Raw genomic sequence first — 18,691 nt, forward strand, 5'->3', positions numbered from 1 at the left:
GTCTGCGCCACCTATAGAGCGGGAGCGTGAAGCGCACTTCCTGCTTGGCAAAAGCTCTGCATTAACGCTGTAAAATATTTATATATATATATTCGAATCTCGAAACTGAAAATTGAATGTCAACCCACGGAACAAATATTCGAATATTCTGGTCCAGCCCTACAAATATGGGAAAAATTTATTCTGAGAGAAACCGAGCGAAAAAACTGCAACCACATGTAAAAACAAACAGACCCTTTTCTGTTTCCCGGCGGCGGAGTGATATATCAGCGAGCAAACAGTCTTCCAAGAGAAGTCAATGGAATTTTACAAAATGCCAAATAAAACACGACAGAAACTGTATTTCGCTACACAACTTGTTTTTAATCATCAACGAACACCACAAACCACTCGGTGAGTAGCACAGTTTTGAAAATGAATGTTAAGTGTTGTTTTAATGACATGTATGTGCATGGCCATTGACTTCCATTCTAAAGCAGTCAAGAGACGCTTCTAAACGAGTCAAAAACTCAAGACACGACCCATTGTCAAAATATCTGTGTCCATCACTGTAATTCATCCAAAACAAACCAGAAATGAGACTCAAAGTGTTAAATACCGGAATTATCCTTTAAAGGACAATTTTTTTAGTAAGTTGTCTCCGACAATGACATGTTTGTCTGGTGGCGGCTACCGTAGCTTCTCTATGCGTTTCAAAAGCGAGGGGTGAGCAGTGGACCAAGCCATTGGTTGCAATTCGTGACCTCACCACTAGATGCCGCTAAAATGTACAAACTGCACCTTTAAAAAACTGTTTGTGCTGCCTTAAAATGTTCATGTTTTTAGAGTTCATATCTCAACACTACACTCTGCTTTGTAATTTGTCAACACATATCTAAATGATCCCCAACTTTGATCTTACCTATCAAGAGAGGACATATTACATATTTAATCAATTCATTATCAGACAGACACTAGACAATATGTCAGGTAAGTCTGAATAAATAATCACACTTTCACATCACGACTATATAATAACTGGAGATAAACAAACCTTACCTATAAATCAATCATGCACTCAACGACATACTGTTATGACAGCAAGATCAATTCAGCATTAGTACAGAGCAATTCATAAAATATTAAAATTAATCGAGACGGGTACAAATACGAAATTAAAAGAAAGGGCGGACAGATAAAGTCATATTAACCACTCATGAATTCTTCCAGTAAACCACTAAAGCTTTTAAACAGCAGGAACAAAACCCATTATGGCATGCACATCAGAAATGACTTGTTATGCCATTCAGTTCTTTTAAGGGTGAATCCAGCTGGCAAATTTAACTTTTAATGGATCGGATTTAAATGTATAAACAAAGCATGCATCAGAAAAAAATTGAACCTATCAGATTAGCAGTTCATATTAGCATAAAATGAACATTGATCGGTACAGAGACATGTTGTTTTTCGACTTGTTTAATACAATAGCAGGCTGCTTTCATCGGTGAGACAAAGAACCACTCAGGAGGAGAGCACACATTTACAGGTCTCATTGTGTATTTATTGCATCAATTTATGCATGAGACAAGTGATTATATACAAATTTACAACAGTTATAGAAAACATGAACAAAAGAAATGTATTGTTTGTTTAATGGGTGTTGTTGTTTACACATGTTGTGTCTGATCATGGTATGCATTAATATCTGACATCGTCTAATACTAAACTTTGTACATAAAGTGACGGCGTGTTCAAAGTTGTCCACCAATCGACTCCACAGGTAACTCTCCGAGCAGCTCATCGAGATCATCTTAAAAGAGACGTTGACACACAAACAGATTAATATTCGAGTCACAAATCCAATGCAGTTTTTGTGAGAGAAATCAGCTAAATTAAAATTGAATTCTCTTTCTCATCTTATTGCTGGCTTACTGGCCAATGTTTGAAAGTACATACACTACCAGTCAAAAGTTTTTAAACACACGTTCATTCTTTATTTATATATTTTTCCACATTACAGAATAATAACTCGTCCAAACTATGGCATAACACAAATGTAACTGTGGGAATTATGTTGGTGAATTATGTAAAAGCATCCAAAATAAATCATATTTTATCATCTTAAGTGCAGTCACCCTTTGCCTAGAAATTGCAAAACCATACTTGTGTCATTTTATCCAGAAGCTTCTTTCATCTTAGGATGAATTTCAAAGAATATCAAAGGATAGCTCTTATTGGCTGCTTTCCATTCAATATTACGTCCAAGTCATCCATTTCAAAAATAATATTTAAAAATAAATTTTTTGTTTTCTAATAACAGAAATGAATCTGTTTGGCACAAGTATATTTTTGTCAACAAAAGACATTTCACGCATTTAACCATAAACCTTTAGATTAAATGATATTTAAGATCATAGTTAACATTTCAGTCAAGTGTTTCAAAACTTGTGATCGGTAGAGTATGTGACCCTGTCTGTGAAAACCCATCATAATTCATTTTATTGTGATGTAGTGTTTTCTACACAAATTTATCCTATAGAGGTCCGGGCGTCACGTGACCCATTCTGTTTAAGCCACCATACTGGCAAGCAAGGACAGCCGGGAGCGAATATGAAATTAATGGCACCAGCAGGAGTTTCATAGCAACAGAATTCACTGCGCACTTTAATTCAAAAGATATATATATATATATGTTCAGTACTGTGCAAAAGTCAGAAGGCCACCATCAGCAGCTTTGTTGTTTTAGCAAAGTTGTAATGTCCATCCATATTAGTTTTTCCACTGTTTTTTAAGATACAAACAGAAAAAACTGAAAAGATTTACACAAAAATAAAAACAAATCAATTTTCAGAACTAAATGTCTTCTTCAGGCATCAGCACATCTTGAGCTTTTTTGAGGAGACTGAAGTCCTGAAGTCATTCGATTTGGATTTGAATTAGAAATTAGGATTTAATTTAATTTAGGTTTAAGAGATCCTGCAGCTGCCTGCTATTGCTCAAGTGGAAGTTACCCTAAATGCACTTCAGCTTATACTTTTACACATTTCCTGTATTTTCTGGTTGTATTCTAATAAAGAGGCTGAGAAATAATTATATATGATCACTATACAATTGCCAAAACAACAAATCTAATGGTGGACTTTTGCACAGTACTGTACATATAAAACCAAATAGATAAAACATGACAGATTCCTATAATGCCTTTTAACATGTATCAGCATAGTTATTTTACACATTTTAAACTCTTTCATGTCAATTCAGGGTTACTATTAAACATAAAACCCAACTATATGTTGAAATAGTAAGGTATAAACAGTCTGGTTTAAAATGATTGTTCAACCACTATTGATACCAATGCTATAACGCTCAAGCGCTCTACGACTGCCTGCCAAAATGGTGGAGTTTAGGCTGTGTGACATCAACTGCAGGAGGTCTATATAATATAAAGAACATTTTGTGAAATATAATCTTGATATCTTTAATACTGATTGAGTAAGATTTAGGGATGCACCGAAATGAAAATTCTTGGCCGAAACCGACAAAAAGGAAACCAAGGCCGAAAAACCGAAACACCCAAAGATCTTATTATGCCAATTATTAGTACAATTGCATTTATGGCTATCACTGTGTACTAACTTTACTAGGGGTGTGTGACGCATAAAAAAACTCACAGTTCGGATCACATTACAGGCTCGGATCAGATTATTTTTCGGATCAGCAAAAAGCAGGTGGGAAAAATCTAATAAACAATAAAGAAATTGCAAACATTTATAAAAAAGAAGAAAGTTGTACATTAATAAGGTCTGAAATTAGCATTAGGTACAGAAATCAAATTAAATGAATCATAACACAATACATTAAATATATTATTATTTTTAGAGCTAGTTGTCTCTTTGTCATGGGTGGTTTGATTAACATTAATGACACAGACTTAAGTAGGTTAATCTGACTGTAATCTATACATACACTTAAGACATAAACAAATGTTTTTATTAGAAAAAGAATACTGTGGAGAGAATTTTGTTTATATGTGCCCTGTCAATAACAGAGATTTTATGTTTGCTTGTTTTTTTTAAACGCGTGTCTCTCGTATGTGCACTACTGAGGGCACTTAAACGCGCGCACACACAAAGACCGAGGGTGAATCCCAAACAGCGCAACAGTCGCTCCACATAAAAACGCTATGTTGTGTTTCGTTGCTTTATTCGCCAAATGTATTTTAATGGATTACAGTATGAGACACATTAGTGCGACTCTCTCTAAAGTTTACACATCAAGACATGTTTAATCTTTGCAGACGCGTGCAAACAGCTCGACCGTGAGTGAAACCTGCTTGAGCACGAAGGGGAGGGGTGTGTGACGACTGATCACCGTGAGTGAAACCCAAGCGCTAGCGCACAGATGGGAGGGGCGCGGTTGACATTCATTTTCGGTTTACATTTGCAGCTGGATTTTTTTTTTCGGCCCGAAACCGATAATGCCATTTTCGGCGGAAATTTTCGGCGACCGAAATTTCGGTGCACCCCTAAAGATCATGTCAAAGATTGAAATCAATTGTTAATGATACAGTTAAAAGACAATACTTTAACATATGCACTCACTCACAAACACACCTGTTTCCCATGCTGTGTCCTCTGTCGGCCCAGAGCCTGTAGGTGCTTGGCAGATCTCATTAGAGACAGCGGCAGTATGATCTGAACCAGCAGCAGCCCTCCTTAACGCAACAGTGTTTTCACCCTCCTCCTCCTCATCATCATCATCATCAAAGTGGAGCTCCATCCGAGAGACCGGACCTCCTGCAGTCTTTTCGGGTTCGCACTGCGACACAAGCTCCTGTGTGAATACACCACAGCAGAGGCAAAATTAACACTAATAAGACACAACCACAAAACTGGGGAACATTCTGGAAGGTGAGAATCTCCTCACAGCATCTATTTCTGTAACAGACAAAACATTCTGCAGAAGACCACCATGTTAGGCGAGTTAGGCAATTATATCAAAGCAAATAAATACACTGAAGATCAAAATAAGGGTGACTCACCAGGGGAGGAAGGGATATCTGCGAGTTGCGTAGGACTCCATCGGGCGGGTAAATCTTGAGAAGGTTATTGGGTGTGACGTTCAGGTAGTGATTTCGATGTGATGGTGAAAACACGCCCACCTTTGAAAATGGTGCCAAAAATGCGAGATGAAAGGAAATGGAGAATAGTGGGGAACAAGATTGGGAAATGTAAAAGCTGGGTACTAAAACTAGGATAAAAGGAAAAGCACCTGGCACATTCTGACACAAACCTACATACCGTATTTTCCAAACTATAAGTCCCTCTGGAATATAAGTTGCATCAGTCACAAATGGGTTTTGTAGAGGAAAAACATATATAAGTAATAAGTTGCACTGGACAATACGTCGCTTTTATTTAGAAAATGATTTTACAAAATCCAAGCCGAAGAACAGACATTTAATCTTGAAAGGCAAGTTATTCAACTGAACAATAACAGACAGAACAGCAGACTGAATAGGTGTCCGTACATGTTAAAGTAACATTAACAGTTATTTACACCATACACAATAGCATACAGAACATAACTGGGAGGCTGAATAGGCTAAATTAACACAATAAATAAACCAAATCAAGTTGAAAAAGGTCCCGAAGTCATTCCACATCACTGAATCCATTGAATTACATAAATACAGGAGCAGCATATAGCGGACTGTCGCGGCTGTAGACGGTTATGGTTTCTCTTGGTTCATAAGAAATCATTTTGACATACAAGTTGCACCTGACTACAAGTTCCAGGACCCGCCAAACAATGAAAAAAGTGCGACTTATAGTCCGGAAAATACGGTACATGCATACTAATAGTAACATTAACTAACTTGTTGATTTAAAGAAATAGTTACCCAAAAATCAAATTTCTGTCATCATTTACTAACCCTCATGTTGTCCCAAACCTGTATGGGTTTCTTTATTCTGATGGTAACTTTTAACACAGCTGCCATCCATAGAAGGAAAAACAAATACTACACTCTAAAAAATTTGCTGTAATTTTGCAGCTGGTTGCCAGTAACTTACTGTAGAAGATAAAGTCAAAAAATGTTTCACGTTCATTTAACTTTGAACAAAATGTTGCCAGTAAATAACATAAATGTAAAATCTACAGTAAGTTACTGGCAGCTAGTTGCCAGTAATACCCATTAATACTGTAATTTCTACAGACATTTTTTATAGTGTACGAAACTCAATGCGTACAGTCAACTGTTTGCATACCATGATTTAGTAAAATATCTTCTTTTGTGTTCAACTGAATAAAGAAAATCATACAGACTTAGGACAAAACGAGGGTAAGTAAATGATGACAGACTTCTCATTTTTGGGTGAACTGTACCTTTAAATATACTATAAGTTATCTTATTTAAGCAATATCGCTCGAGTAGGAGTGTGATATAGCTCTATATCATCACGGCTGTGATTAGGCCAGAGGCACGAGGCCGTAGGCCGAGTGCCGGAGACAATCACAGCTGTGATGATATAGAGCTATATCACACGACTCCGAGAGCGATATTGCTTTTATACAACAGTTCGACGGCACACGTTTGAAAAACGAAAACTAGAAAACAACAGCGGAGTTATTTTAAAAGCCTCTTTGTTTGAGAACTACTTCTTCCGCCACGGATTTGAGGGCGTCCAGAATGACAGGAAACACTTTCGGCTGCTTTGAAGCTCATAACAACTCAATGGACGGAAAAGCCGTTACTTTATATTACCGTTTCTTGGTCACAAAGTGTAGTTTTAAGATTAGTTCAGTTGAGAATGTATATGTATTATATTTAAATCTGCAGTCGATTAGTAAAGATAGCGCCTGTTTGAACGTTTGCTTAGTGAGATTTGGTACGAATGAGAACCAAAGCATGAGCGGACATCAGTGTTCACTCGCCCCGCTGACCACCGCCCTCTCTGGGCTACATTTCTGAAAGAGATACCCTGGCTCTCATGTTGGCCTTGTTTGTATATGATCGTCAAAATGAGATCAAATCAGCAGTATTTGGTGTCATGATCAATCTATTACTTGTTTTTTTATTCATATTTAGTGTCTTTTGTGTTGTTATTGTTTTGGCGCGAGGTAAAAGTTAATAAAACTATAACTGTTACTTGTATAACGTTACTATTGCTTTCTCACTTATTCTTAACGTGATACGAGCACTCGATTATTATTATTAAACTTTGTTCTTGTCAGTACTATATAAAACGGTTTTTTATAAGTGTCAGAGAGATGTTTTTGCATGCTGCTTATAAATAACGTTGTACCAGTGGCGATATCTCATAACATGTTTTAATAGTCACGTCACGATAAAGTAAATTATCAATGTCCACATTTAAAAGCTGCGGTGCTTACCTGCAGTTTCACGGTGTTTTCGCGTTCTGATAAGAGATATAGCTCCAGAAAAAAAACGAGTGTTTATATTCCTCTTTCCAAGTGTTAATCGTCCACACGATGTGACAAGACATTTCTCCCATTAACTTTAAGGTAACATCCAAGAGCGCTGATCTTTGACGGAATAATAACTTCCGATTGGGGATTCACAGACTGATTTATGAGCTAGTAAACTAATGAGACACACGGAGAGTGATTCAAAACAGCGCGTCTGTGTTTTTCCATTCAGAGATGAGCCTGCTTAGGACCTCCATTCACTAGGTGGCGGAATGATACGAAAGGTGAAGCGGTTACAGTGCCGATATCAGCACAATATCGCATAGCTCTAGGGATGCACCGAAATGAAAATTCTTGGCCGAAACCGAAAAACCGAAAAAGAGGAAACCAAGGCCGAAAACCGAAAGCCGAAACACTGAAATAAATTATGCCAATTATTAGTACTACCATTGCACTTATGGTATTATTGTGTGTAATAGAAATGCACAATTTGAGAAGAAAATTAAGCCAAACAGCATGTGGCATAAACAAATCCAACTTCAGTTATATAGGCTATCTGCCTCACATCTGGAAAAACTGGTGAGTAGGCTACTAGTGACACATCAGGTTGTTAAAATAACTTTAACAACTGTTTGTTTAATTAATCCTTTGGTGCTGCTTGTTTGCCATGCAGTATACATTTAAAAACTGAGATGTGCTAGTTGTGGTTTTGTTTTAACGTTAATGTTACAAAATGCTGATAAAAAAATGATGGCATTTTAATGCACGTTAAAACCCCGAATGGATTGAAGGCTCAGTCAAATATGAATATCTTCTTTATTTAGTCTGACATGTTTTTGTTTAGAAAGAAAATCATATTTAGCCTACCTTCTCCGGCGAAACCCGTTTTTCTCATTAATGCCAGCTGCAGAAAAAACTCTTCTCTGTTGTTATCCAGTAAGAACAACAAACGGATCTAACAAATATATCTGAATTTAATATTATGTTACAAATAATGCAAGCTGGCTTGATACATTATTGCTGAGGGTGCAAAGTTAAGAGCTTAATTTAACCACACTTCACAAAACGGAGCTATTGTTTGCTGTTACGGCATTTGCAGTTATCGGGTTAGTTATAACCATATCCACAGATAAAATAAAAGCTAACAAATCTCTCATCATGCACGCTGATGCAGCGGCGGAGAAGCACGTCTAACACCCGGCATTAAAATTCTAAACACTTAAATGAGTCTGCAATCTGAATTACCAAAACAATCAGAAATACAAACATATTAATTTTCATGTCTATTTTATATTAAAGTCTGTAAAAGACCGTACAGGTGAAGTGAAAAAGGATTAAATAAGCAGTAGCCGTAATGCTGCGGTGGCGGATTAAAAACATTTGAATATCATTTTTTTCCCCATTCTAATTATTATTGCAGATCGAATATTTGACCATTCGTGCACATCCCTAATTTTAAAAGCAATCATGTTAAATGTCTGTTATTCTGTATGTTAATCTGAACAAATGTTTAGTCGGAGCTTGTGAAAACAGTACACAAATGCCCAGAGAAAATCTGCGGGTTTGGACACAAACATTACGATCATGGGCGGGAGTGGAACTCACAGGTTGCGGAGGTCCTGGTCAGAAATTCGGTGGACGCGGGTTTGAGAGAAATCTAGTCCACACCGCAGATATGTTACTTCAGACAAGCACGTGCAGGTCGCGGTTTCTGTTTGCGTCATCACATTATTTCGGCCGTGTTTTTTCGGTGATAAAAGTCTTTCGGCCGAAAACCGAAAATCCACTTTTGGGCCATTTTCGGCCGAAAATTTTCGGTGGCCGAATATTCGGTGCATCCCTAGCTCTTAGCCAATCAGATTCGAGAACCAGAAAGAACTGTTGTATAAACATTATTAAAGCATTAAAGGGTGTTACTTGTTTTAGTAATAACACAGCTCCTGTCTTGAGATCCCCCTGTCTGTCTTCCACCAGGCGACGATGAACTGTGCCCTGCATTTCACCTTCAGAGTGAAAAAATAAATAACACATGAAATAAATACTTGAGCACAGGCTTTTTGATAACAAGTGCAATGCGAGTGCAATCAGACCAAAACCAACCCATTCAACGACTGCCTGATTTTGAAGTTCAAAGCAAAGGTTGTGTGAGTGGCTGTGTTGATATGGTCATAACAAGAGGGTAGAAATCTGTAATGTTTTAGAATTTGTGTCTGTCTGTGAAATCCTGGTTAAAATCTCATAATATATTAAAGGGGACATATCATGAAAATCTGACTTTTTCCATGTTTTAGTGCTGTAATTGAGTCCCCAGTGTTTCTATCAACCTAGAAAATGTGTAAAAGATCAATCCAGTAACTTAGTTTTGGTAAACCATTCTCTGCAAACGTGAAAAAATAGCTCATTGAAATTTGGCTCCCTTTGTGATGTCAGAAGGGGATAATCCCGCCCCTTAATCTGCACTATTCAACTACAGCACTGCCATTTAGTGCAGAGATCAACTCATTTGCATTTAAAGGACAAACCCAAAACGGCACATTTTTGCTCACACGTACAAAGCAAACATATATAAAAATGATCTTTATGGTATTTTGAGCTAGAACTTTACATATGTACTCTGGGGACACCAAATATTTGTTTTACATCTTAAAAAAGTCTTGTGAAATGTCCCCACAAGGAACATCAAAATTTGATTTCACTGATTGAATTTACATTGATTTTTAATCTTTGACATGACCTTACTCAATATTCAAGATATCAGGGTTATATTTTCACAGAATGTTCTTTACATTATGTAAAATAATTAAATAAAAACATGACTTTATCTGGGTTTTCACAGACAGAGTCACATTTAAGTAAACATTACCAGTCTAAAAGTCAATCTGTGCCCAGAATACACTGGAACTCCCTCTGTATCCCAGAATGCACCTCATAAGATTAGTTGAAGGGGTGACAAACAAGCACAGGTAAGTATGTTATAATTTTAAGAGTACCTGTGTGGTCTCTGAAGATGGCCTTCGCATCAGCATGTGTATGTGTGATACTCTTCAAGACGACAGCCATGTTAGGGACTTTATTCTTAGCCAGCTGCCTGAGAGCAGCCTGCAGAGAGAAGCGAGGGAGAAACAAGTCTCACAAAAAGTCCCAGATAAATCCAAAGATTAAAATAAAAAAGATACAGAACAGCCTCGAGGCCACTGGTAATGAATCAAGTAAAAATCTAATCAGCATTTGTCAGCCTAATGAATATTTAACACACATGTTCCATTAGCAAGGAACAGTTATGACACACTGGGCAAAACACATTAAAATGACATTTATAATCACTTTAAGGTGACTGATGACAATTGTGATTATGTTTGTGTTAGTCATTAAGAAAGCCGAGGGTCTTCATTAGTCCTGATTACAGTCCTGGACTTCCCGGCACAAATAAAACAATCCACGTATTAATTTCCAGACCTGGCTTAACAGATAAAATATCTGTTGGCTATTCCAAACCCCACAAATGTCCAGATAAGCCCATTTAAATACACAGCTTGCTCCAAAATCTTAATAAGCTCACCTTGCGGAGCACCATGACAACACTGTAGGAGTGCAGGAAGCATGAAGGGTTCTTCTCCTCCAATCCCATTTCAGCCTTCATCACTGCCCACGGACCCCTGCTGAATTCCTCCTCCTCACTCCCTTGAGAACTTGAACCCTGTTGAGATAAAATGGACACCCATTAGTGTGAGACTCTGTGTCTGTACGTCTACGAGCATTGACAAAATATTAAATGTGGCATATAAACACAAGTTAAAATGCACAATTATGACCATTAAGTTACAGTTTTTACTAGTTTAGGACTCAATGTGACCGATCACGCGATTATTTACCTCACTTCGTGAACGAGCAACGGCTCCATGCGCGGGTGTCTGAGGAACTGACACAACGATGTCGTCAAGACTCCGCCCACTGACCTATGACAACAAAAGTGTCACATGATTTAACATAAATATATCAGGAACGATCAGGAAGTTCATTGTGCAAAACCATGACAATTTCCTTAATAGAAGGACATATATAATACACATTTTAAAGAAATAGTTTTCAGGAAAATAAAAATTATTTCATAATTTATTAACAATTAATATCAAAATATTCATAGCTTTTTTTCTCACAAATGTAACGCTTTGTTTCAGAACACATTTAATACAATTTAATTATTGACATCATGGCATTAAGGCAAGTAAATTATAACTAATGCTGCATTCACACCAAATGCGAATAGAGCGTCAAATTCGCGTCTAGTTTGCCGCTTGAACATTTTGAATGCATTCGCGAATCTAGAGCGAAATAGACGCACGTAAAAAGCAAGCGTTTAAAGCTAAATTGACGCGCGTCCGAGGTGAAATCTGCTTCTTGTGGGAGAGGCAAGGAGTGACTTCGGGCGGGCCTACTGCCAAAGCAGCAAGCAGGCTCCTGATTGGTTAACGTGGAGCGAATTGACACAAGTTCAAATTTTTCAACCCGGGCATCAGACACGTCTTTACATTGACTTAGGCCTGTGCAAAAAAAAAAATCGCCTGCGATTCTCATGCATGTTTCATCAGTAAAGCCGGTTCCTTGATTAGTAATAAATCGCCATCAGCTGCTTTCAGATGGAGTGGCATTTACTACACAGAGCCGTAGTTCACCAAGAAGCTAGGCAAAATTGCATAGATTATCGGAGGCGATTTTCCTCGATTATGAGCGCAATTTTGCATAGCTTCTCTGTGAACTACGGATCTGGGGTGCGTTTCCCAAAAGCATCGTTAGCCAACTACGGTCGTAAGTTACGTCATTACTGACGAATGTCAAGGATTTGGTGTTTCCCGAAACCATAGTTCAAACGAACATTCGCAAGCTGCATCGCAAACTTGTGTAGTTTGAACGACAGCTCTTCACCTCTCGTTAGAAGCATAGTTCCTTGTTATTATAATATGTAGACTTACATTGATCGTGTTTTTGAACAAAATAAGCAAAAAACATGTAGTACATTCTATATCCATCATTCTAAATATATACAATTTTTATTTTACGTCTTTAAGATTGTAAACAGAATTAAAGCGCTGCATTTGAAAACTGCGCATGTGCACAGACCTACGAGCTTTAAGACCCTGGGGAATCCCTGGGAGGAGTGACGTAAGAGGGAACTTGCGCATTAATTAAATATCTTGAAATTAAACAACAGAAAACTAAATCACAATAACAAAATCAGTCTTCCGATGCAATATATGTTATTTACAGCTGTAATCTGACATTAAATTGATTTGCACAGATTAATTAGTACTTCACCTCCCACATGACATCCTCAACTATGTTGTTAAACCAACATGGTTCAAACAACGAATGTCGACAAAGTTACTATGCTGTCGGGAAACCTTGTCGTGACAAGGTAGTTAGTTTCTCCAACTATGCATCGTACTATGGTGGTTCAGCAGCGAGTTAAGTCGTTGTTCGGGAAACGCACCCCTGTGTAGTAAATGACGCTCCATCGGAAAGCAGCTGATGGTGATTTACTACTAATCAAGGAATCGGCTTTACTGATGAAACAGGCATGAGAATCGCAGGCGATTTTTTTGCACAGCCCTACACTGACTTAACATTCGCGCCAGACGCTTTATTCGCATTTGGTGTGAACGCAGCATAACACCATAATGAGGTTAGTGGTTGTCTTACCTGTTGTGGCAGTGCCCCTGCTGGACCAGGAAAGCGACGTGCTTTGGATCGCATCCCACTGCTTTGTGGTCTCTGAGGTGTCTTATTGGCTGCAGACACCAGCTGGACCAGGTGATTGGTCATGACGGGCGTATTGAGGGGTCGAGATGTAAGCGTAGGGGAGGGATCAGGTGTGGAAGACACAGAGTGAAAGAGAGATCCCCGGGGCTGCAATGGGGTCCTTGGTGTTGAAGGACCGGCCCACCTTTGAGACGACACAACTGGGGGTTTAGGAGTCACAGGTCTGGGAAACTGCGAGACTGGTGTCACTGGCCCCCGCGTGTGACTCCGAATCTGTATTGGAGTAGACAGATGCGTGGGCACTTGCAAGGTGGATGAAATGTTGACTGAGGGCCGTGCTACTGCTGACATTGAGGTACTAGAGCAGAAGCTGATGTGAGAGGACACCTGCGCTCCGCTAGATGTTGACGGTCTCATTCGTTTAGCAGAGGAAATGCTGTCTGATGCAGAGTCTGGTGCAATATTCTTCTGTGGCTGAGAAACCATTTGAGGAATGCTTTCATCCAATTCGTCCAGATCCACATCCCAGTCATCAAAGTCATCCTGAGCTGGAAGCTCACTCTGCGGGACACTGCGAGATGCTGGGGGTGGAGGGTTTATTATTGAAGAGGGCTGCAAAGATGATGCTGGAGCGCGAAGAGAAGGAATGGAGGATGATGGCGATTGATGGACAGGGATGGTGAGGTTGCTTAAAGTCTTCACAGGGCCACATGCTGGGGCACGGAGAAATCCTGGTGTACTTCCCGCAGGTATAGATGATGAGCTAGCAGTGTTTTTCTGAACATGGGTGGATTTTTCGGATTCTGATGCACACGACCAATCAGCTTCAAGCAAATCCTACCGGTGAAAAAAATCCAAGGAAAAGAAAACAACAACAAAAAATGCACAAGGAATGAAAATTACGTTTATCATTGGATGTCATCATCCTATTTATAAGCAAAAGTTTTAAAAATGTATTAAATTATGCAACAAATAAAAGGCATGTGGCATTAATCGAGTACAAAATTACACATTTGAATAAGACGATTAAGAGTTGAATTCTAGGTAAACGTAACCACGATTTTGTTTGTAATACAGATTTTTTTTAAACTACGTGCTGTACAAAACCTAGCAGAAACATGTACACAATAGTTACCTCATCATCAAACTCTTCTCCAACATTGAACAAGCCCGTCCACTGATTACAAGGCTGTGTCAAACCGTGAACAACACAAAAACAGCAATCATTGGTTTGAATGGCCATCATTTTTATGACAACACGTGTAAAACTGTTGAATGACTAAATTATTTTGAAAAGAAAAAAGTGTTTTGAATAGCATGTTTCAGGCTAACAGTCTTACCGCAGCTGTCATGTCTGCTCTGTTAATCATAACTGCAGAGGAATAACGCGTACAGCATGAGTTACTGGTAAATACAACACGTTAAAGATCTTGGTATCATTAGATATGTTTACATAAAAACAAACAACCAAAAAATGCTTTACTGAAACGTATTTTTCACATCTTCTAGCGCCGCCACGTTCAAACACAGACGGCGTAAGTGACGTATCCTTGTGACGTATATTTTAGGGCGTGTTTAGCGCCAGTACAGTAGCGCCATCTGTTGGAAACTCCCACAGGTGGCGATTGATGTTTCTTACAAAGCTTAAAACGTCAACTTAATTTCTTTAGCATGAATACTTAGTTTTATGAAATGTTTTAACTAGCTATTTTAGTTTGTTTTATTTATGCCATTCACATTTTTTCAGGAAGTTGTAAACAAGTATGGTTATACAAATTGGGATAGTCCTCCAAATAAAAATGAAAATTCTATCATCATTAACTCATCGACCCTCATGTTGTTTCAAATATGTATTCATTTCTTTTTATTTTGCTGAACACAAAGATATTTTGAGCAATGCTTGTAACCAAACCATTTTTAGCACCATTAATAACTTATTGGGGCAGTTTTCTGGACGGGGATTAGACTAGTTCTAGACTAAAATAAATGTAAGATCTGTCCAAACTGAAAACAACTTGCACTGACATATCTTAAAATAAATCAGTGCTCTTTGTTTTGCCTCAAAATGCACACAAGTAATGTTTTAGTAAGGCATGTTTGTTAAATCTAGTTAGATTTCCTAATTAAACTAAAGCATAGTCCTGGTTTAAGCTAATCCCTGTCCGGGAAAGCACCCCATTAACTTTTCTTACTATGAAAGCCAATGATACTTCTGTTTTGTGCTTCATTACAAATATCTTCCTGTGTTCAGCAGATCAAAACAAATTTATATGGGCTTGTAACTATACGAGGGTGATTAAATGACAGAAATTTCTATTTTGGGCAAACTATCTCTTTAATGTATAAACTTTGAACTTTTCTTTTACCAAAATTGAATTGTACTGAAATGCTTCTTATGTTAATAAGAATTAAGATTAATTATGTTGTACCACATGTAAAATGCTTTGCTAAATAGTATCTAAATTAATCTAGACATGTAAAACAGGCTTTATCTCCTAAAGTGTGGGTAGGATAATTTACATAACATTAATACAAAAGACATAGACTGATATATTAAGAGCTACAACTTCTTACACATTTAAAAAGACTAGGTAAGGACATTTCACAAGACATTTTGGGGTGGTTTCCCGGACAGGGATTAGACTAATCCTAGACTAAACATTTTTTAAGAGCTGCCCAAACTAAAAACAACTTGCACTGACATCTCTTAAAACACATAAGTACTCTTTGTTTTGCCTCAAAATGCACACAAGTAATGTTTTTAGTAAGGCATGTTTGTATATTTCCTAATTAATCTAAGGCGTAGTCCTGGTTTAAGATAATCCCTGTCCGGGAAACCGCCCCATAAGGATGTAAAATAATCTTTGGTGTCCCCCAGAGTACATATGTGAAGTTTTTGCTCAAAATTTTATATAGATAATGACATGTTAAAATTGCCACTTTGTAGGTGTGAGCAAAAATATGCCATTTTGGGTGTGTCATTTTAAATGCAAATGAGAATCTCTGCAATAAATGGTAGTACATGATGGAATAGTGCAGATTAAGGGGAGGCATTATCCCACTCTGACATCACAAGGGGAGCCAGATCTTATTTACCCATTTTTCCACATGCTTGCAGAAAATGGTTTACCAAAACTTAGTTACTGGGTTGTTCTTTTACACTTACAAAGTTGATAGAAGCACTGGGGAAACAATTATAGCATGATATTTCCCCTTTAATGGTTTTCAGACAATTCATCATTAGTGCAGAGATGTCAAGTAACACTTTGCATAGTACTACCCTTTTAATTTTCACTAGCATTGCTAGTCAAAATTCAGAATCTTCCGGACACTTTAATTGAACACACCATAATCACCAAGGTTCTCATTGGCTTAAGATGGGATAAACATGTTCACAATAAAAGTGCTGAGGGCCCTTTAAGCAGAATGCTTGTGTTTAACACATTAAAGCCATTGACTGAACAACTGAAACCATTGATCATTTTTTAAACAACAAGTTTTATTTTTCACAAACAATACCGAGGAGCCATATTGTTAAAAGAAGAGCTCTAGAACTTCTGGAACTGCTTCTTGGCACCAGCTGCTTTGGTGACCTTCAGGACATTGAACCTCACTGTCTTGCTAAGAGGTCGGCATTCTCCAACAGTAACGATGTCCCCGACAGTCACGTCCCTGAAGAAGAGGACAGAACATTAGTGACTTAAACAAAAAGCTTAATTACTTCAAGCTATCCCAAAGCAAGTCGTATCCTAATCGCAACATTTACTACTGCATCAGTGATGCCATAAGGCATTGTCGTCAGAGTCTGAGACTTGGAAGACCATCGTGAGAAAAAACATCATCTGCAGCTCATCGCTTATTTAAAGCATGCCTATTTGGGTTTAAGTCACATTACAAAAATGTTTTACCTGAAGCATGGAGAGAGGTGAACGGACATATTCTTATGTCTCTTCTCAAAACGGTTGTACTTGCGAATGTAATGCAAGTAATCCCGCCTGATGACGATGGTCCTCTGCATCTTCATCTTGGTCACCACACCGGAAATGTGTTACTAAATTTAGCAATAAATCAAAAACATATTGAAAATCGTTGGCCAAAATACTGTGTAAACGGTTTTCAAAGGGAAATTAAACACAGTCTTGATCACTTCTACATAACACAAAAACAAACTTGGAAATTCTGGGTAGCATCAGTAAAGCCATTAGGCAATGTCCTCACAACCCAAGGTTCAGAAGACCATCGTGAGAAAAGGCATCATTTGCACCCCAATACGGTTTTAAAAAAGCCTAAAAAAAAAAGTTTAGACACTCACCGGAAAGAATCCGGCCTCTGATGGACACATTGCCAGTAAAGGGGCATTTCTTATCAATGTAAGTGCCTTCAATAGCCTGAGGAAGTAAAGAATAAGAAATTTAGTAATTTGTATCATAATGAGGTTGCATCAATGAAGTCATTTTAAACTGCATCAGCATTGCCTTAAGGCAGTGTCCTCAATGAGTTTAGGAAGACCATCGTGAGAAAAGACATCATCTGCAAGGAAAAAGTTGAGCTTGCATGGAGAAAATCTCGCCTCTCTGGGGGTTTTGAAGCCCAAACCGATGTTTTTGTGATAACGTGGGAGCTTCTCTTTGCCACTTGCTTCACCAGCCAGAACCCGCTTTTTGTTCTGGAAGATGGTGGGCTGTTTCTGATAAGCCCTCTCGTTCTGAAACGGAACACATTTGAAATGTTAAAAATATATATACACACATAATGACAAGTTTGGTAACGTTTGGTTTACAGCTTCCTTAAGAAAAAACACCATGTGCTGGAGCATCTTGCATAACTTAGTTTTCAATCAACTAGATTTAGCGGACTTAATAACGTTAGCCATGTTATGCATATCTATGCGTCATGTAAACAATACAATAATGTAACAACTATATACACACACTAATATTAAGAGTCATTAAAATGTTTACTTCACATATTCTTGGTCACATCGACAAGGCCGCTCGAGTTTCCGCTCAACAATGCTTTCCACCCACCCGCCGTGGATAAAAAGCACATATTGTAGTCCTGAATATGGTCCATTAAGGCACGGTTTTCTAGACAATATCTTTCGTTTATTTAATCTACCGATATTTGTTGCTTTGCGACAAAGTTAAACGTAAAATCAGACACGTTTTAATAACCACGCGGCTCGAGCTTACGTACCTGCGTGTCCGCCATCTTCGCAAGCCGAGTCGTAAAGAGGACTACACATGCGCGAGACAGACGGAAGAGAGGTTTCTCACGGATATGACGAAAAAGTCTGGGCGGGGCTGAGCAAAACTTGTCACGATTTCAGCTAAAACCTTTTTTTTTTTTTTTTTACAGTAGATGGCTAACACATTTACAATTCATTAAAACTTATGTTACAAAATACCCTTATTTACCTTATGTGAACCTCTTTGTTTTGTGTTTGCATTTTTAAATCTCCCTTTGTCTTTGAGTTGATCAGGCAAATCAACTAGCCAGACATATATATGTTATTAATAAACCA

General features: G+C 38.0%; 2 protein-coding genes and 3 non-coding genes across 6 annotated transcripts; all 5 read right to left on the reverse strand.

Annotated features, from left to right (window-relative positions):
- Window positions 1–1,518: 1,518 nt before the first annotated feature.
- hrob (homologous recombination factor with OB-fold) lies at window positions 1,519–14,721 on the reverse strand. Of its 2 annotated transcripts, XM_055191962.2 has the most exons (11): window positions 14,651–14,716; window positions 14,508–14,539; window positions 14,303–14,356; window positions 13,108–14,004; window positions 11,283–11,366; window positions 10,970–11,107; window positions 10,401–10,509; window positions 9,328–9,413; window positions 5,021–5,140; window positions 4,593–4,812; window positions 1,519–1,789 (listed from the first exon to the last, which is right to left on the reverse strand). In XM_055191962.2, exons 2-11 carry the CDS (start codon window positions 14,535–14,537, stop codon window positions 1,731–1,733), a joined length of 1,797 nt encoding a protein of 598 aa, XP_055047937.2. In that variant the 5' UTR covers window positions 14,538–14,539; window positions 14,651–14,716; the 3' UTR covers window positions 1,519–1,730. The 2 variants fall into 2 exon arrangements, with proteins under 2 accessions (XP_055047937.2, XP_055047933.2); XM_055191958.2 differs by having other exon boundaries at window positions 14,508–14,721.
- A 1,924-nt stretch (window positions 14,722–16,645) lies between these two features.
- Window positions 16,646–18,515, reverse strand: rps11 (ribosomal protein S11). The gene is made up of 5 exons (XM_073857122.1): window positions 18,364–18,515; window positions 17,738–17,872; window positions 17,487–17,555; window positions 17,076–17,212; window positions 16,646–16,839 (listed from the first exon to the last, which is right to left on the reverse strand). The coding sequence occupies exons 1-5, from the start codon at window positions 18,376–18,378 to the stop codon at window positions 16,716–16,718; spliced, it is 480 nt and encodes a 159-aa protein (XP_073713223.1). The 5' UTR covers window positions 18,379–18,515; the 3' UTR covers window positions 16,646–16,715.
- LOC129436979 (small nucleolar RNA SNORD35) lies at window positions 16,932–17,014 on the reverse strand. Its single transcript, XR_008642036.1, has one exon. It is a non-coding gene; the product is annotated as a small nucleolar RNA SNORD35 (small nucleolar RNA).
- On the reverse strand, window positions 17,348–17,430 carry LOC129436981 (small nucleolar RNA SNORD35). Its single transcript, XR_008642038.2, has one exon. It is a non-coding gene; the product is annotated as a small nucleolar RNA SNORD35 (small nucleolar RNA).
- Window positions 17,624–17,702, reverse strand: LOC129436980 (small nucleolar RNA SNORD35). Its single transcript, XR_008642037.1, has one exon. It is a non-coding gene; the product is annotated as a small nucleolar RNA SNORD35 (small nucleolar RNA).
- Window positions 18,516–18,691: the final 176 nt, after the last annotated feature.

Source organism: Misgurnus anguillicaudatus, chromosome 19, assembly GCF_027580225.2.
Source record: "Misgurnus anguillicaudatus chromosome 19, ASM2758022v2, whole genome shotgun sequence".
In the NCBI taxonomy this organism is placed as follows: Eukaryota; Metazoa; Chordata; class Actinopteri; order Cypriniformes; family Cobitidae; genus Misgurnus; species Misgurnus anguillicaudatus.